The 19902-nt window shown below is 44.2% G+C and overlaps 1 protein-coding gene across 1 annotated transcript in view; it reads left to right on the top strand.

Moving 5' to 3' along the window:
• Positions 1 to 277: 277 nt before the first annotated feature.
• The window catches only part of macf1a (microtubule actin crosslinking factor 1a), a gene marked incomplete at its 5' end in the record, with an annotated part of 244075 nt that continues 224450 nt past the window's right edge, over positions 278 to 19902 (top strand). The window contains one exon of the mRNA XM_084152246.1: positions 278 to 371. Coding sequence (XP_084008372.1) covers positions 278 to 371 — 94 coding nt within the window. The remainder of the gene's footprint in view (positions 372 to 19902) is intronic.

Genomic DNA, 19902 nt, shown 5'->3' with positions numbered 1-19902 from the left:
AGCTTTCTGCTGGCTATTTTTTCACACATATTGCATGCAAACTATGGATGACTAGACTTGTCAAGTGAGCCGCTTCACTTTTGCTTCAACCAATTAATTGGCCTTGCGAATCGCAACATTCATAAGCAAACACCGGAGAGGAGCAGCACATCCACCGTGGCTTTCAAGGCAAAACGGATTTGACAGCTGTGTTGGCGAGGAGAGGACCCGGATCCACCGTCCTGGATTACTGCTGGAGTGGGCCATTAGGCTGCTGGCCACCGGTAACAGAGGCACCATGGCCGGCTTCATCCCGGGTTTACTGCCGACCAACCATTCCCAGGAAAAGGAATTCGCACAGGCGTACGAAGATGTTCTGGAGAGATACAAAGGTAAGGAACAAGAAGAAAGGAGTGGGCCCTGGCCTGAGTTGATCTTCGGCGAGACAGCGGGACTATGTCATAATCTGGATTGTTTCATTGTTTACATTTTTTGATGAATAGGCTACACTCGCTGCGCACTTTGTGTTTCTTTGAGTCAAACCAACTGCTTACTTTACAAGTCTGATCTTGCTGTTATATTGTGGCATCGAGACGCCAAAAGAAGCAGTTTTATAAAGTCCCATGCCAGCTAACGTCAAAGAATTTACCCAAATGACATGCACTGTTGTGCATTGAGATTGTTCCCAAGACGGGAAAATAGTGCATAATAGTTAGTTCCACAATTTGTCCCCTTTGGTTGCACACATTAAAACATGGTTCTTAGTTTTAATAACTAAAATGCTACATAGCCTGAAACCAACCCAGTTTTTGGACCTGCTCAACAATGTTACCACCAGCATTGAGACTTGCTCTTTTATAATCCGGATGACAGAGCCGCTTTAAAAATGAATGCCTCTACTGAAATTGACCGTGATGGAAGCAGGGAGGGGGGTTAATGGCAATTGACGTTGGTGACATCTGTGATGCTTGGGCCCAGATGAAAGGGGGCCTTTTAAATAATTGATTATTGTAATGAAATGCGACTCTGTTTGGGGTTGGAGTAGTGCGTGTGTGTGTGGGGTAGGGAGAGCACAAGTAATTAGTAGTTATTTCATCCTCTTAAGAAACTTCAGGTAGTTAAACAACGCAATAACTATATGTTCCAGAGGCGGAAACAGCGAGAAAAATGTTATATTAAAAATAGGTTGTTGCAGTTATGCAATGGCAACGGAACATACAGTTATTTGGAGGATAGGACCTACAATTATTATTGGCAAAGAGCGAAAGGTGTGTTGACATGGGTAATGACAAAATGAGCCACAAAATCACAGAGCTGAACATGTGTGGGCGGCGTAATGCTTTTCTACACACAACCATTTTGAGTGGCCTTTCAACATGTTGCTCATTCATTGCGAGCTTGTATAGTGGCAGAAATAGCTGATTTTATGTCAAGAATACATCTAATATATCAGTGTGTCGTTCAGCCACTAGGTTTTCTCATTGCATCAATAAAGAAGTACTTGGTAACATTGTTATAATCAGTGGGGCTGGGCAACATCCATTAGCGCTCCGGCATGCACACAGACACAGACAGACAGGCATGTTAATGCCGAGTGAATTAATTTATGTGCAAAGGCTAAAAGCCTGCTGCAATTAATTGGCCGCAAGTATAACTACATTTACTGATAGCAATTACAGAATAGTTGCCAATGCAACGCATAACATTATGTTTCATGTTGATAAATGTAACAGTGAATTATATAACTGAAACAGGCAATATTATTTTTTGAAACAAATAGTCAACACCTCACAGCCAATGAACTGAACTGTGGCTACTATGTTGAACTTGTTTTAGCTTACATTGTAACCAAACTTGGAATAGTTGAGTCACACTGATGCCTAGTTAAACTTCCTTGTCATTTCTTCCAATAAAGACACTAAAACCTTGGTGGGAGGCAAAGGCCCTGAAGTAACCTGTAGTAGAATCCTCCTTGGGGGCCAAGGCCCTCAGTCTACCCAGAACCTTTAGATGCTTGACTCTGTTTTCTGTCAACACAAATATACTTTACATCTTGTCCTTTCTATACCAAAGGAAGTGTACACAATAGAACACACACACTGTATAGAGGTCATATAGCTTTGTGTTTACTATCCCTTCTGGTGGTCTGACTGCAGAAGTGGTTTATGCAATGAACTTGACCCTATGGCCCCTTTCCCACCCTTGTGTGTATGCGTGTGTGATGGGCTTTTCAACTGCATGTCACTTGTGGCAGTTGCATGAAGAAAGGAGTGGGAAATGTGAACTCAGTCGGGTGCTGACAGCATCTCTTGACTATAATTGGAGGAGGCTATATAATACCGTTTTAAATCATTCCGTAGAGTGTGCTTTTGTGTGTTCCACTGTGTGTTCTTCAGGGAGATGACAGGTTCTCAATAACAATTGACAGGATATCCAGTAAATGACTGGCTGAGCACAAGGAAAAAGCACAGGGATGTGAATCATAAAATGGACACCCACACGTGTGACTTAAGCGTGAGTGGACACTGGACAGGCATACACACTACTGAGACCAGGTGGCCCAAGACTGACACACGTTTCAGGGGCTAGCTAAAAGTAACAGACAGAAACATTTTTATAAACTTGTTTCCACCTAAAGTTTAGGAAAAATGAGCCGAGGAAAGCTAGGCAGGAAGGCTTGCAAGGAAACCACAGCAAAAGTCCAATTTAGTTGAGAAGTTCGAGACCTAACTTCAGGCCTCTTGTTCCACCACTTCTAGTTCCCCCCACATTGCTTAGCCTAAATGGAACATTCCAGACTGTCTCTATGTGCAGTTCAACAAGACAGATCCACAACCTCCCTGACCTGTGGGGTTTCCATCCATCCAGGCTTGTTGTTGCCACCCATTAATAATGTGTCCTCTTGCCCGCTCGCCTGCCAACTCATGTCAGCTCTGTGCTGTGACTTTGCGTGTTGTTTCCATAGCTACTAGTAGCCTGGGAATTGCCAGGGACCTCATAATACGATATGTATTGCGATTTGTTTTTCCAAACATATTGCTCACTATATGTCTACTGCAGAGTGCCTAGCAAGCATGAAAAATATGTTGGCTCACCATTTAAAAAGAAGACTTGCGCTAGCTGACGCTATCTAGCAAAAAATAAATAATATATATATATATATATATATATATATATATATATATATATATATATATATATATATATATATATATATATATATATATATATATATATATATATATATATATATATATATATATATATATATATATATTTTACAAATCGATACTTGGAGTGAAAGTTTCAATATAATGTTGTCCAAAATAATAACTGATTTCCCTTCCCCATCACTACTAGCTAGGCCCTGTTTGTTGTTTACGCTTTTAAGCAGACATGGAGTGAGGGATGGACGGTAAGGGCTCCCTCCCTGTAGCCTTTTCACCCCACAGTCCTCATATTATTCTGCTCTGCAGTCACTCTCTCTCACACTCACACACACTCACACACTCTCTCTCACACACACACACTACATTCACACTTTTTGACTCTCACACTTCACAGAATGCGACACAGGCTTCACACAGATTTTAACTTCCACAGTCCCAGACCCCACACTCACACATACTGTGCATATTCTGATGGAGACAGCGAGTGGAAACTGACAGAAGAATATCAGGAAATATGTGTATTTCCCCTCTGGAGTTGTGCTGAAGCTGGTGTCCCCAATTCTATTTACATTTTTATGGCATGCAGGAAGTGACCGGTCGTTCGAGTCCTGTTCTACCTGTCTCTCTGATTCGCCACATGCAGACATGTACAGTACCCTGTGTCTTTCCACTGCTTCATTAAACTCTATCTAAGCTGTGCTTTGAATGTTATGGTGGCCTGTGAAAACCTGAATGTTATGGTGGCCTGTGAAAACCTGAATGTTATGGTGGCCTGTGAAAACCTGAATGTTATGGTGGCCTGTGAAAACCTGAATGTTATGGTGGCCTGTGAAAACCTGAATGTTATGGTGGCCTGTGAAAACCGATGCCACTTAGAGTCAGTCAGTTCAGCTGGCTGGACTTGAATTAAGGGTGAATTGGGGAAACATTCTGGGAAAAGAGGTTGTAACATAACATTCGATCTGTAACTGACTGGCGTTAAGTGCGGAAAGTCCCAAATTGTTCTATAATGGGTTTTGGTTATTGAACCTGTAACCTTGGGACTGACCGAATGTTTGCTGGAAAGAGACTGAGAGGGGAGAGGAGGAACTGAGGCAGACTAACGATTTGGATGGAGGGGTTGGATCGTTACAGCTGGATTTGTTTTTCTCCACGTGGCCTAGTTTCCCTCCCCGAATCCCTGGTTCCTGTTTGCCTCTGCTCACATGGTAGAATGCGGCATGCATGAACACAACCCCTCATTCCTCCCTCTATCATTCTATCTCTATGGCTTTTTACATGCATTTTCTTGCGCTCTCTCCTCCTCTCTTACACTTAAAGTCGTCCTCACATATCAGTTATTTTGCCATCAGTCTCTCTCTGTGTCTCTCTCTGTCTGTGTCTCTGTCTGTCTGTGTCTGTCTGTCTCGCTCGCTCTCTCTCTGCCTGTCTCGCTCGCTCTCTCCCTGCCTGTCTCACTCACTCTCTCTCTGCCTGTCTCGCTCGCTCTCTCTCTGCCTGTCTCGCTCGCTCTCTCTCTGCCTGTCTCGCTCGCTCTCTCTCTGCCTGTCTCGCTCGCTCTCTCTCTGCCTGTCTCGCTCGCTCTCTCTCTGCCTGTCTCGCTCGCTCTCTCTCTGCCTGTCTCGCTCGCTCTCTCTCTGCCTGTCTCGCTCGCTCTCTCTCTGCCTGTCTCGCTCGCTCTCTCTCTGCCTGTCTCTCGCTCGCTCTCTCTCTGCCTGTCGCTCGCTCGCTCTCTGTCTGTCTGCCTGTCGCTCGCTCGCTCTCTCTGTCTCTCGCTCTCTCTCCGTCTGTCTCTCGCTCGCTCTCTGTCTGTCTCTCGCTCGCTCTCTGTCTGTCTCTCGCTCGCTCTCTGTCTGTCTCTCGCTCGCTGTCTGTCTCTGTCTCTCGCTCGCTGTCTGTCTGTCTCTCGCTCGCTCTCTGTCTGTCTGTCTCGCGCTCTCTGTCTGTCTGTCTCGCGCTCTGTCTGTCTGTCTCGCGCTGTCTGTCTGTCTCGCTGTCTGTCTGTCTGTCTCGCTCTCTCTCTCTGTCTGTCTCGCTCTCTCTCTGTCTGTCTCGCTCTCTCTCTCTGTCTGTCTCGCTCTCTCTCTCTGTCTGTCTCGCTCTCTCTCTGTCTGTCTCGCTCTCTCTCTCTGTCTGTCTCGCTCTCTCTCTGAGTGGAATAAACTCCCTGTTCTCAGCAGTCTCTCTCTCTCTAGGCTCTTCCTCCTCAGGGCTCATTGCATAACTGATCTCCAGCTGATTTTTGGAAACATAATCAATGCTGGTGTGTGTGTAATGAACAGTGCTGTTCCTCCCTCCTCTAACACAGCACAGGGCCTGCATTCATAACTGTAAGACTGTGTGTCTGTGAACTGGGCCAGATTGAAACAGAGATGGCTGACTGTGGCTTCCCCACAGTTCAGTCCCAATGTTTGAATGTTAATGCCATGTTGGCTGGAGGATGTGGGGTCTCCTAGAGTAATTATTGAAATGTTTCTGAGTCTCAGTCAGTTTTTTTTCCATTATGTTGAAAATGCAATCTTTCAAGGTTGGATGGAATGAACCGCCCGCTGTGTGTGTATGGTATATGTTTAGGGAAGAGGGGGTCAACCATATACATCTAGGCACTTACTAGGCTCCTGCACATGTGTACTCCTATAGGGTGTGTGTGTGTCTGCTCTCTGCAGGGCCCTTGTAGTGGTGCCTTGAGCAGAATCGATAATGAGGCTCCATCAGGCCAGAGAAGCAGAGAGACGGGCTCTACTGTGACCTCTGGACCGCTCCTGTCTCACACACACACACACACACCCTCTGCAACAGCACTCCTCTATGCCAGCACTGTGCCAACACATGTGTCTTTATGATGTGAGTGGAGGGGGATGTGTATGTATCAAATGGAGAGGGTAGAGATGTCAAGATGAAGGGAGATGGGGTGGGGGTTAAGCGCATCGCTGCTGAGAGAGGGAGGGATGGAAAGAGTGAGAGAGGAGAGAACATGTTAATGAATTAATCATGGAGTCCTGTGCTAAAAGCACTATGGTGGGACTGTGGCCTGGAGAGCATTGATTTCAGATGGATGCACAGGAGAGCCGCTCTGCCTGTCTGTCCCTAGCAACACACACACAGAACTGGTGTTCCCCTCCCCGACCCTAGAGCTCTACTTACATTGTCTCTCTGTCTGTCTGTCTCATCTGTCTGTAACAATATGCAGTATTAGCGTAGGTGTTTAGGGGAATAACGATGAGGTAAGCTATAGGGGAATTATAATTCGCTTTGCAGGTCTCTTTCTGAACGGGAGGAGAGCCACTAGGGCGGTTTGCATGGTAAATCTATACCACCTCCTCCACACCCCTCCATCATGCTGTCCTCCTGACATGCTATCCATCCGTCTCCATCCTGGATGAATCGATTGTTCTCCAAGGAGAGGGGGATTGGAGGAGAAGACGGTGGTTAAGAGGGAAAGGGTTTACTACCTGCCATCTATTCCGTCACACCATCTAGTCGTTGGATACACGCAAGACTAAGTGCATCTAGACTGTGCTTTCTCTGTGCATGTTGAGTAGGTCTATCCCAGTATTTGCCATGATTAAAGCCCCATTCTGACCTACTCTATTGTGGTAACGTGATTGAATATGATAGCATCCAGAGTCTTGGTTACTGCGTGCAGGCTTGAGGATATGCCTATATGCACCAGTCAAGTGTTTCTGTATGGGCCAAAGGTGTGGTTTAGGGAGCCTGGGTACCCTTCTGTGTCATCATGCCACTCCTTGTCATGTTTGGAATGACAAGGATTTGGAATGATATCACGAACTGGGATCTGGGACCAGGCTATGGATTAGGTGAGGATTGAATGAGAGTCGGTATGATTCTGGATCAGTCAGTGAATATCTCAGTCCAGTACTGCTGTTTACCATTCTATGTGACTGTGTGACTAAGAGTTGTGAGAACCTGCTGGCCAATGGCCTGTGACTGGAGGTGTTGGTCCCGGTCCCAGGAAGAAACTCACTCTTAATCCTCCAGCTCGTGACTCTTGGTTGATCCAGCCATGACAGGACAGTAGGTCACTTCACGGCTATCATGCTGTCACAGGTCACACTATTGTTAGGTCATACACACATGCACACGTACACGTACGTACACACACACAGAAAGAATGCATTGAGAGTATGAGGGGGAAATCCCAGCTAAATTAATTTGAACCCTGAACCAATAGCAGATGATGTATCCAGTATTGGGCTAACCCCTGCCCTGATTGTGTATGCGTGTCAGACTAATCACGCTTGCCATTCCGTGACAGCGCCTGTTATTCATTTCGCAGTGTGTTTGCAGTCTATGAGCCTGTCTGTGTGTGGATGTTTCTACTCTGTGTGTGTGTGTGTGTGTCTGAAAGCTTTAGGTGTGGGCAGATTTGCCATTTCAAATCAGTCCCAATGGTTCATATGTGGGGATCCCGACGGGGCGTCCCACAGGCAGACCCTCCCGCAGAGACAGCCCTAATCTTATTCATCCACTTTACTACACCGCAGTATCTCCCTATGAAAAGTCAGCCAGGACACCCCCACCGACCGGAGCGCAGTGGATCGGCCCACTCCTTCTTAGCATTCCTCTGCTTGACGTGGCACCTTCCATTTACTCCACTGGCCTAATCGGAGGGGGACGTTTTGGTGCTTATGTGACTGTGACCAATGCCCTCAACATGGAGAGAAGAATGCATCACTTAGGTATAGTGTGTGGGGATCTTTGTATGGGCATATTTGGTATATAGAGATGTATGGGTAATTTTCCTTTATAGAGATACAGTATAATGTGGTTATTTATTTTAACAGATGCTTTTATCCAAAGCGTATAAGCCACTTATAGTTAATACATATTTTCAGTATATGGCCCATGTGGTACTCAAACCTGCAACTTTAGTGTTGCAAGCACCATGCAACCAAATGAGCTTTAGGAACCTTTTTACCACGTTGTGTTGCAGCCTATACCATCGATGTGGAGATTATGAACATTTGGACAATAGCCCATTCTACACTACATTCCAGTGCTTTTGTGCACCTGCTATTGACTCAAATGCCCAAATCAGGTTGTTGTGTATTGAGCTTCGTGCTAGGTTTAAATGTGTCCCCTTGCGACATATGTAATGGAAACGGCAGATATAGGAGACATTTTCAAAAGATCAACAACACTTCTATCCGTTCGACGGGTGGATTTTTCTTTTGTCAAACTTTCTTTATTGCGACAAATGATGATTGAAACAGTTTTTCTAATAAATGATGATTGACGAATAATTTTGAAGGTATGTGGCGCACGTGATGTCACCACATAACTCACATTTAATTCTAAATACCGACTGCTTGCAAAATCTATTTTATCAACTATAAAAAGTATGTTTCTTTGCAGGACAAGGATTGTCCTGACTTTCAAGAATGCCTGAATTGCTTCACCTTCCTTTTCTGGTTGGCTGGCAAGTTTCACCTTTCAGTTATTTCAGATCTACAGGTGTGCAAGTTTCACCATGGCACGGACCGTGGCGATACTTAGTCAATTATTGCATTCTATTCATGCTGGCTTTCGCAGGCTACCTGAGACATGAAACCGATAGGTGAGAGGGCATGCAGGCTGTCGCCAACTTATGAATGCATAATTTGCCTAAATGGGTAATGGAAACACGTTTTTTTAGGTGTGACAGCATTATGTCCAGCTGTTTTGATCGACACAAGATAGTTAAATGGAAACTCACCCTAGCAGGAAATTGCCGCATCTATTTTATAATAATAATAATAATAATAATAATATGCCATTTAGCAGACGCTTTTATCCAAAGCGACTTAGTCATGTGTGCATACATTTTTACATATGGGTGGTCCCGGGGATCGAACCCATTACTCTGGCGTTACAAGCGCCGTGCTCTACCAATTGAGCTACAGAGAACCATTTCTATGCAAACGTTCTAAATGTCGACAAAAAATCACTGCATAAGTTAATGGAAACATAGCTAGTGATGATTGATTGAAAACCTTTATTGCCCATTAGTAACTGAAGGACTTCAGCTTCATTGGCTTTACATGGTCATAGAAAAACATGTACAGTGCAGTATCACAAGAAAACCCCTCACACAAACAGTAGTAGGATATATCAGTGAGAACGTGTTAAGAATACAGTAGTCACCCCTCACTCCTTGATAAAGCGTTCATCATGCCATTCCAATGAGAGAACTGCTCTCTGTTGGTGTGCTAGGGCCACAGTGTTCAGAGACACGGTTGGTGGTATTCTTTCACTCGCTCCACTCCTCTTCATACTCGTCATGTCTCATTACCTTTAGAGTGGCCATCTTTGTCTTTCCTCTCTCATCCTCCCTTTTTCTCGCCCTCCCTTCCCCCTCCTCGCCGTCTCTCGTCTGGCATTCTCAGTCTAGGACTCATCTCTTTATCTGTCTTTCTCGCTCTCTCTCTCTTCCTGCTATTTCCCTCTCTCCCTCTCTCGCACCCGCTCTCTGTCTCTCCTTGTCTTTACTAGGTCGGTAGTGGTAATCTGTTGTGGGCTCCAGCTTTGTTAACAAGCTTTGCTCCTAATTGAGAGACTAAAATGACACACACACACACACACACACACACACACACTGGCGTAGACATCACTGCCTGCAGGCTGTGATGTCTACGCCAGTGTGTGTGTGTGTGTGTGTGTGTGTGTGTGTGTGTGTCTCTGCATTTGTTTCTGTAATAATAATTTGGTGGCTGCCTATGTTTTTCCTGTTTCACACATGTACAATTGAATGAGACACCCTCAGAGTGGGGTCACGGCCAGGGTCTGCCATTATCAACGAAGACCCTGGAGCAATTAACATGAAATGTTTAATTGTCACCTACACCAGATAGGTGCAGTGAAATGTGTTTTACAGGGTCAGCCATAGTAGTAAGGGTTAAGTGCCTTGCTCAAGGGCACATCGACAGATGTGATTTCACCTTGTCGGCTCAGGGATTCGAACTAGTAACCTTTTGGTTACTGGCCCAACACTCTAAACGCTAGGCTACCTGCCGCCATGTGCCTGCGTGCGTGCATATCTCCGCTTGCCACCGCTCGTACATATTCTGTCGATTTTAATAGATTTTATTTAATTGCCACTGCCAATACAGGTTAATCATTTTCCATTGGAACAACATATTTTCTCTACAAGGGCCTATAATTTGTAATGAAGCAATGGTAAATTGAAAGATTGAAAACGATCTCCATTTTATAAACTGGTAATTCATTTATGGAATTCTTATTTTTATATTGGATATTAGATTTGTATTGCTCACATGTTTGTTATTTCTAAATCCTGACCTTTCTTTGTTAATCTAGGTCTTATAAAATACTCTTATTCCATTTGTTGTTCTCTACTTTAGCATCAGATTACATAAACGATATGGGAGACATATTGATGTGAGGTCCTAAAGGTGACTTTGTTTGCCTTAAAGATCTTCCACTTATCTTCTGTCATTCTGTTGCAAGTACGGCCCACATGCAGCATGCTTTCCAAACAAGGTTGTCTGCTCGCCTTGGGGCCTAAGTGAAATAATCAAGTGTTTGTTGATAGAAATGTACATCTAGGCTATCCTAGGCCCAAACCCTAAGTGGGCTCAAGGCATGCAAATAAACAGTTACAGTGCCTTCGGAAAGTATTCAATTTTTGCAAATTTATAAAAAAATACATAAGTATTCAGACCCATTGCTATGAGATTCGAAATTGAGCTGAGGTGCATCCTGTTTCCATTGATCATCCTTGATGTTTCTACAACTTGATTAGAGTCCACCTGTGGTAAATTCAATTGATTTTGACATGATTTGGAAAGGTACACACCTGTCTATATAATGTCCCACAGTTGACAGTGCATGTCAGAGCAAAAACCAAGCCGTGAGGTCGAAGGAATTGTCTGTAGAGCTCTGAGACAGGATTGTGTTGAGGCACAGATCTGGGGAAGGGTACCAAAACATTTCTGCAGCATTGAAGGTCTCCAAGAACACAGTGGCCTCCATCGTTCTTTAAATGGAAGAAGTTTGGAACCACCAAGACTCTTCCGAGAGCTGGCCGCCTGGCCAAACTGAGCAATCGGGGGAGAAGGGCCTTGGTCAGGGAGGTGACCAAGAACCCGATGGTCACTCTGACTAAGCTCCAGAGTTCCTCTGTGGAGATGGGAGAACCTTCCAGAAGGACAACCATCTCTGCAGCACTCCACCAATCAGGCCTTTATGGTAGAGTGGCCAGACAGAAGCCACTCCTCAGTAAAAGGCACATGACAGCCCGCTTGGAGTTTGCCAAAAGGCACCTAAAGACTCTCAGACCATGAGAAACAAGATTATCTGGTCTGATGAAACCAAGATTGAACTCTTTGGCCTGAATGCCAAATGTCACGTCTGGAGGAAACCTGGCACCATCCCTACAGTGAAGCATGGTGGTGGCAGCATCATGCTGTGGGGGTGTTTTTCAGCGGCGGGTACTGGGAGACTAGTCAGGATCGAGGCAAAGATGAACGGAGCAAAGTACAGAGAGATCCTTGATGAAAACCTGCTCCAGAGCGCTCAGGACCTCAGACTGGGGTGAAGGTTCACCTTCCAACAGGACAACGACCCTAAGAACACAGCCAAGACAACGCAGGAGTGGCTTCGGGACAAGTCTCTGAATGTCCTTGAATGGCCCAGCCAGAGCCCAGACTTGAACCTGATTGAACATCCCTGGAGAGACCTGAAAATAGCTGTGCAGCAACGCTCCCCATCCATCCTGACAGAGCTTGAAAGGATCTGCAGAGAAGAATGGGAGAAACTCCACAAATACAGGTGTGCCAAGCTTGTGGCGTCACACCCAAAAATACTTGAGGCTGTAATTGCTGCCAAAGGTGCTTCAACAAAGTACTGAGTTAAAGGGTCTGAATACTTATGTAAATGTGATATTTCAGTTTTTTTATTTTTAATAAATTAGCAAACATTTTATAAAAACCTGTTTTTGCTTCGTCACTATGGGGTATTGTGTGTAGATTGAGGGAAAAAATACATTTTAGAATAAGGCTGTAACCTAACAAAGTGGAAAAAGTCAAGGGGTCTGAATACTTTCCGAAGGCACTGTAAATCATTAATCATAATTGAATGTTACTGTTATATACTTGAGATAAAATTCCACGAAGGCATAGTTTCTACAATATGTTCGATTTAGGCATAATAATTGCTCCAGTTCTGTAGAGGATAATACAGTCAGAGAGAGGGTGGAACAGTGAGACAAGGGACAGATACAGTACAGGGAGCTCCAGACAGAATCCCGGAGTGTTGAAAGAAAGAAGGGATGTTTTGAAAGTGTTGAATGAGGAGGATCTGAATTGGAAGCTGATTCCCGGATTACAGAGAAGGAGGGGGGGAAGACGGGAATATTTAGTGAGACTGCAACATGACTCCCTAATTACAGGAAAAGGATGTGAGAGAAAAGGAAAATAGAGAAGATAGAGGAGGGGAGAAGGAGTGAATGAATGGAGTCTAATTTTGAGTGGTAGTTTGCAGGTTTGGGGAATTGGGGCAAATTTCATTTTGCTCGTTTCAGGAAAGGTGAAAAAGCTGATAAAGCGAATAGGCAATTTCAAATGAATTGATTGAGTTGCAGTACATCTCCATGAATTTCCCCCATTTTAAAATGGATTGTAGCCCAATCCCGATAGTTAGGATTTTACCAAATCATCACCTACACCTCACCTCCCCTACCTCTACCTACCTATAGGTTAAGCATTACGAGCACATTTTCTGAACATTTAGCCACTAAAGATCCCTTTCAAAACAGAGTGATTATTCTAAAAGCCAGCATAGAAAGACATCTCCTTTCAATGTCAGATCACCTTTCCCTCCCATCAGACAGACTGGGTGAAATGCCTCTGTCTCTTAACTGTGCTCATAATGAATGTCTGTGGTTTAGATATGACCAATTTAGCTGCTAAGTGGTGGTAATGAAACGGTGGCTGACTCATCTGACAGTGGACCTAGTGATGGATTGCACAACTTGACCTGCCTGTCTGCGGTCGCTACTACTGCTCTGTAAGCCAGTGGGTCTAGAGTAGGTAACATAGATTCTTCTTCTGTGGTGGTGGTGTACAGTATGTAAAGATATGTGCGTTTCTGTTTGCATGGTCTGTCTGTGTGCTGTGCTAGTCTGTTAAGGGGTTTGTTTGAGTGAATGTGTACCTGTGTGCTTCTCTGTGCATTAAGAGTGTGTCTGCTGGTGCGTGTTATTGCCGGTATCGCGATACTCGTTAGTATCGTGGCAAGGAAACAAAACACGAAGCGGTTTAACTTCTTTACGAAAACAGCCGTAATGTTGGAAACAAACATCATTATGTTGTCATAAAGAGTCACATTGATTTATTTTCCAAGGTATAGCACACAATATTTTACATACAGCAGGTTTTTAAAGGACCAAAGAGGTTGGTCTGCTTCGTGTTTTCATTTTAGCCATGGAAAAACAATTGCAAAACATGTATCGTCCCGGCCCTAGAACTGCGTGCCCATGCAAACATTGTATTTGTGTGTGTGTGTAAGAGTTAATCTGTGGGGGGGGGGTTGTTGTCTCTCTCTGCCCCCTCTATAATCACATAGCTTTGCCCACAGAGCCAGGAGTGCAATGTAGTGCTCCGTTCCACGCTGGGTGCCTACCAGGCTGTGTGGTTTAAGCATGTCTGCATGGCATCATACCGTCTGCTCAGATCCTTCAAGTAGGCATGCCACCTGTCTCTCTCTCTCTCTCTCTCTCTCTCTCTCTCTCTCCCTCTCTCCCTCTCTCCCTCTCTCCCTCTCTCTCTACCTCTCTACTAAGAGGAGTGAGAAAATGAATCAGAGATGCTGTTGGAAAGACTGAGGGAGGTGGAGGCGCAAGGTTCAGGGTGAGCTGCTACTGGGAGATAGACAGAGGCTATTAAGGCCATGGAGAATCAGGGTCACAGCAGAGCAGCACACACACGGTCCCGCTCAATGGCAGCTGAAGGAGAGTGTTTTGAATGACAGAGACAGACCTATATCGCTGGGCTATTAGCTATCAATTGTTAGCTCAAGCTTTATTAGCATATACAGTGAGGGAAACAAGTATTTGATCCCCTGCTGATTTTGTACGTTTGCCCACTGACAAAGACATGATCAGTCTATAATTTTAATGGTAGGTTTATTTGAACAGTGAGAGACAGAATAACAACCAAAAAATCCAGGAGGGTTTTGTTCCACTCCTCTTTGCAGATCTTCTCCAGGTCCTTAAGGTTTCGAGGCTGACATTTGGCAACTCGAACCTTCAGCTCCCTCCACAGATTTTCTATGGGATTAAGGTCTGGAGACTGGCTAGGCCACTCCAGGACCTTAATGTGCTTCTTCTTGAGCCACTCCTTTGTTGCCTTGGCCGTGTGTTTTGGGTCATTGTCATGCTGGAATACCCATCCACGACCCATTTTCATTGCCCTGGCTGAGGGAAGGAGGTTCTCACCCAAGATTTGATGGTACATGGCCCGTCCATCGTCCCTTTGATGCGGTGAAGTTGTCCTGTCCCCTTAGCAGAAAAACACCCCCAAAGCATAATGTTTCCACCTCCATGTTTGACGGTGGGGATGGTGTTCTTGGGGTCATAGGCAGCATTCCTCCTCCTCCAAACATGGCGAGTTGAGTTGATGCCAAAGAGCTCTATTTTGGTCTCATCTGACCACAACACTTTCACCCAGTTCTCCTCTGAATCATTCAGATGTTCATTGGCAAACTTCAGACGGCCCTGTATATGTGCTTTCTTGAGCAGGGGGACCTTGCGGGCGCTGCAGGATTTCAGTCCTTCACGGTGTAGTGTGTTACTAATTGTTTTCTTGGTGACTATGGTCCCAGCTGCCTTGAGATCATTGACAAGATCCTCCCGTGTAGTTCTGGGCTGATTCCTCACCATTGTCATGATCATTGCAACTCCACGAGTTGAGATCTTGCATGGAGCCCCAGGCCGAGGGAGATTGACAGTTATTTTGTGTTTCTTCCATTTGCGAATAATCGCACCAACTGTTGTCACCTTCTCACCAAGCTGCTTGGCGATGGTCTTGTAGCCCATTCCAGCCTTGTGTAGGTCTACAATCTTGTCCCTGACATCCTCGGAGAGCTCCTTGGTCTTGGCCATGGTGCAGAGTTTGGAATCTGATTGATTGCTTCTGTGGTCAGGTGTCTTTTATACAGGTAACAAACTGAGATTAGGAGCACTCCCTTTAAGAGTGTGCTCCTAATCTCAGCTCGTTACCTGTATAAAAGACACCTGGGAGCCAGAAATCTTTCTGATTGAGAGGGGGTCAAGTACTTATTTCCCTCCATTTAAAATGCAAATCAATTTATAACATTTTTGACATGCGTTTTTCTGGATTATTTTGTTGTTATTCTGTCTCTCACTGTTCAAATAAACCTACCATTAAAATTATAGACTGATAATTTCTTTATCAGTGGGCAAACGTACAAAATCAGCAGGGGATCAAATACTTTTTTCCCTCACTGTAGCTACGTTGGCTAAAAGCAATGTTAGCTAAAATCCCTTTAGGCTGCTTTGTGCTCTTTTAATGGAAGGACATCCCTCTACAAACACACATGGCTGTTGTACCTATGAATATAATCTGCCATTTCTTTCACTTTAAAATGTATGCCATGCAAAAAACATGGTTTCAAAGTTTAACAAACCATGCAACTCTATGCATAGGACAACTTTTAACAATTTCCACAAACATTTACAAAAACGAATTTAGTGGAAGAACTTTGATAACGGATTTACAGTTAAATCTCCCTCAAGTTTTTATGCAAGTTTCCCCAATTCTCTGTTAAATATCTACTCCGAATTAAGATTCAAAGATGTCTGCAGAAATAATTGGGTGTCAGCTATGACATGGGACCTTGAGTTTGAAAAAATCTATTTTGGTTATTGAACAACAGTAAGTGAAGTGGATTTACACCCGGTAACGGAATTACATCGTGAGTCCCTGATCTGTACTATACAGATATGAATGTTATTCTTCTCATGTTTCACAAGTTTGGACATCACAGAGCAGCACAGCAGATCGCAGTACGATACAGCACAGCAGAGTAGGGTAGAGTACAGTTCAGTAGAGTATAGTACATTACAATAAACTGTACTGTACTATATTCTTTACCGTATTGGACTGTACTCTACTCACTGTACTTTCTGTGATATCCAAACTTGTAAAACATAAGTCTATGATAGGTTCAAGACTTGGTCCAGTCTGGTCCATCTGTGGACATTAACATCAAGGCCAGGGTGGACTGACCAATTTTTTTTTACTACTTTTTAACTGCCATGGAAGTCCGGTGTCGGTCGACGCGCAGTGGGTAAGGATGCTGGGTAAAGTAAATGGAAAGAGGGGACTCATGAGTAGGTGTCAGTAAGAGCTGGTGGTGACAACTGGAGAGTTTGAGAGAAAAGCAGAGAGAGAGCGAGAGGAAGGGGGTTGTCCAGACTGTTTTAACACTCTTGGTTTGAGCACCAGATGACAGAAAGAGAAAGAAAACAGTTTTCAGCTGAACATAACAGTATGCCAGTGGAAGGGATCACAGTAGCAGGTGACCCAACCGTTGTTAGTGACTTATGATCTCTGATTGTAGCCAATTCAGTTGCAGTAATTCCGTTACTGATTTTTGTTTTTGGGCGGGTGGTAATTCCGTTACCAATTTGGTAACAGAATTAAGGTTTTAATCAATTAATAATTCATAAACAAAATTGATATCAGTAAATTCACAAACTTTACTTGTTACTTCTGTGAACTTTCATTATCCTCCCTCCTCATGAGGGGGAGAGATTAGAAAATATCTGAAAGATATGTGGGGGTTTTTGGAACGGAATTACAAGGCACAAGCCAATATTTCTAAAATTTACAGAAGGTAAACAATTTCTCAAACTAAATATGTGTTGATATTAGTTGGCAGGGGTCTTTATGTCAACATTGTGTTTTTAATGCATTTCTGATACCTTTTTAAGACTTTTTCTAAGACCACTTTTCCATCTGTTTATCCATAAATCTGAGCCTTTACTTATGCCTAATTGTTTTATATGGAAAATGGTTGAATAATATATCTAGACCTTCATTTCTCAAAAATAGATTATTATCTTTCATTTGACACCCAATTTGATATGCTCCTATGAACTTCACACGTTGGTGCTCATGGGTCCTTTACGTGGAAATGCCCTGTAGCATTAAAAGCACCCCATGTGCGACCGGGTTAGCTGGTCCTCTTTTTACAATCCCCCTCTCTCTCCCTTCCTAATCTGTCGTTCCCTCACTCAGCCTCTCCCTCCTTAATCCAAGCGTTTTAATCAGCACTCTAAAACAATGCCATGCCAAGAGGCAGGATAGCGGGCTGGAAGGATGGGGAAACCCAGCACTTATAGGTGTGAGGGGCGAGCGGGTGGGATGAGGGAGGATGGGAGGAAAGAGAAAAGTAGGTGGGGATGGAATGATGGAGCGAGAGAGGTAGAGGATGTGGCATGGGGTGGAGAAAAGTGATGAGATGGGAATAGAGGGTTGAATGGAGGGGGTGTAGTAAAGCCCTCTGTTGTTGACGCTCCCCTCAGGAGGCAGGAGGAGGATCAATGAGCTCTGCAGTCTGGTGGGATGAGTTGTGTGTCTGTGTGTGTGTGTGTGTGTGTGTGTGTGTCTGTGTGCGCGTGCACATGCGTGGTCTAGAGTTATGAGTAAGTGGTAGAACCTTGTTCTCCAAATATTATCATATTTTTCAAGTTGGTGCATTTGTCTTTTTGTGCATGCTTTGTTTCAGGTTGGTTATGTTTGTGCTTTGTCTTGTCAGCACAGGGACAGAGTACTGTATAGATGGTGCCTTTTTTAAGAATCTGTGAATCCGTGTACGTCTCTATGCGTAAGTGTGATTGAGTAACTTTTAGAATCGTCCTCAGCCATTCTATATGTGAACGGTATGTGGTATTTCCAGGAGTGTCTTAGAGTGCTTCTATAAATGGAGTGTCTGTGTCAGGTCTGCATGAGTACAGTGACTGTAGTGTGCTAGCAGGCCTCCGTCATGCAGCGGTGACACAGCAGAACAGAGTGAGAGACGCAGGGCTGGGGAAACATTCCTGAAATGACAGGGAGGGAGGAGAGGAAGTGGAAGCCAAGTTCTATCGCTCTTAAAGATGCAGTGTCGATTGGAACTAAAACGAAACACCGTCTAACAGGCAGGCACACACTCTGCACACAAACAGGCTAACATGCAGACTGTGCATGCACATACTCACAAGCACAACACACACACAGCACAGCTTCCACAGCTCAGTCAAATTGCCCTCATGTTGGTCCTCCCAAACCCCATGTTTACAGTGCAGCTAAGCTGATGAAAACTGTTCCCTCCATGCAGAGACGTCTATCACGGAACTGCACCAACAGCTGTCTTTGCTTCAGTTTATCGCCCAGTTTTATCCTCCTCTGCATTGCATGTGAATAACTAAATGAATGCTAGTACAGTATATCTCTATTGTAAATTGGGAAATAATTGACTTAGATAGGATTTTACTTTCCGAAAGTAATGAGAAAGTTTGCAGTGAGACAGTATGGTAATATAGTCTGATCAAAGTGGTGTTGGTGGTGGTGGTGATGATGATAAGGAATAGGAGGAAGATTGAGGAGAAAGAGAAAGATGGAGTGATGAAGTTGAGAAACGGTAAGATTAGAGAAGCCTCATGTTATGTAGTCTGAAAATGTAGAGAGAATCAAGCCCTTCAACTTCATCTTTACATTCCACGCTGCTAGGATAACAGGTGTGCCCCATAGGCTTCAAAGAGAAAAAAACGTTCAAACGGGCCATGCGTCTGAGTCCAAATCGGTGCATTGTTTGCATCAGGAAGCACTCATGATCTATGCATTCTGGCATGTGGTGGCATGGATGTGTTTTTCAACCCTTTCTTTTTTGTTGCTACACCCTCAAGTCGGTTGTTTCATAAACATCCCCATCTAGCGTCCTCTTATCACCTCGTGTTATAACATTTCTAAATCCTATTGAATTTGGAGTCTTATTTACTTCATCAGAGAAACTGGCTTGGCTGGGCGTCGTACAGCTAGCTGCTAGCTGCTAGGCTAACCTCTGGCTAACACAGACCGATGGGCCTTCGGTTCGGTGTCTTCTGGAAGTGGAGCTATTTTTAAATAGCTATGAATATTGATTTAGTTTGGCTGTAACAGACTGTCCTTATTTCAGTGGTATGTGGTTGTCTAAAAACTAGGTCATTTCATGGGGGGTAAATTTGCCTGTTAGTGATTTTGGTTAGCATTTTGGCTTTGGGATAGCCTACATTTATTATGTGGTCCTACAGGTAACTGCCAAAATAAAGGAATCACTCGAGCAAATGAGTAGGTGCTTCCACACAGGTGTGGTTCAACCTTGAAAAAATGCCCAGTTGCCCATTATTTTGGCTACCATGGCTAGAAGAATAGATATCAGTGACTTTGAAAGAGGGGTCTCCAAAGGAGCATAGTGGGTTTAAATGGTGTGTGTCTGTCACCAAATTTCAACCCAATTGAACACTTATGGGAGATTCTGGAGTGGTGCCTGATACAGTGTTTTATAGAGTTCCAGACGCTTGTAGAATCGATGCCAAGGCGCATTGAAGCTGTTCTGGCGGCTCGTACTGGCCCAACGCCGTATTAAGACACTTTATGTTGGTGTTTCCTTAATTTTGGAAGTTACCTGTGTATGTTTTTAATGCATATTTTTGTGGATTTGTCAGTTAGTGTTGGTTTTGTTGGCTGAT

The sequence above is a fragment of the Coregonus lavaretus genome (assembly GCF_964263955.1).
Source record: "Coregonus lavaretus genome assembly, chromosome: 3".
NCBI lineage: Eukaryota > Metazoa > Chordata > Actinopteri > Salmoniformes > Salmonidae > Coregonus > Coregonus lavaretus.
This window is presented reverse-complemented; position numbering and strand designations above follow the sequence as displayed.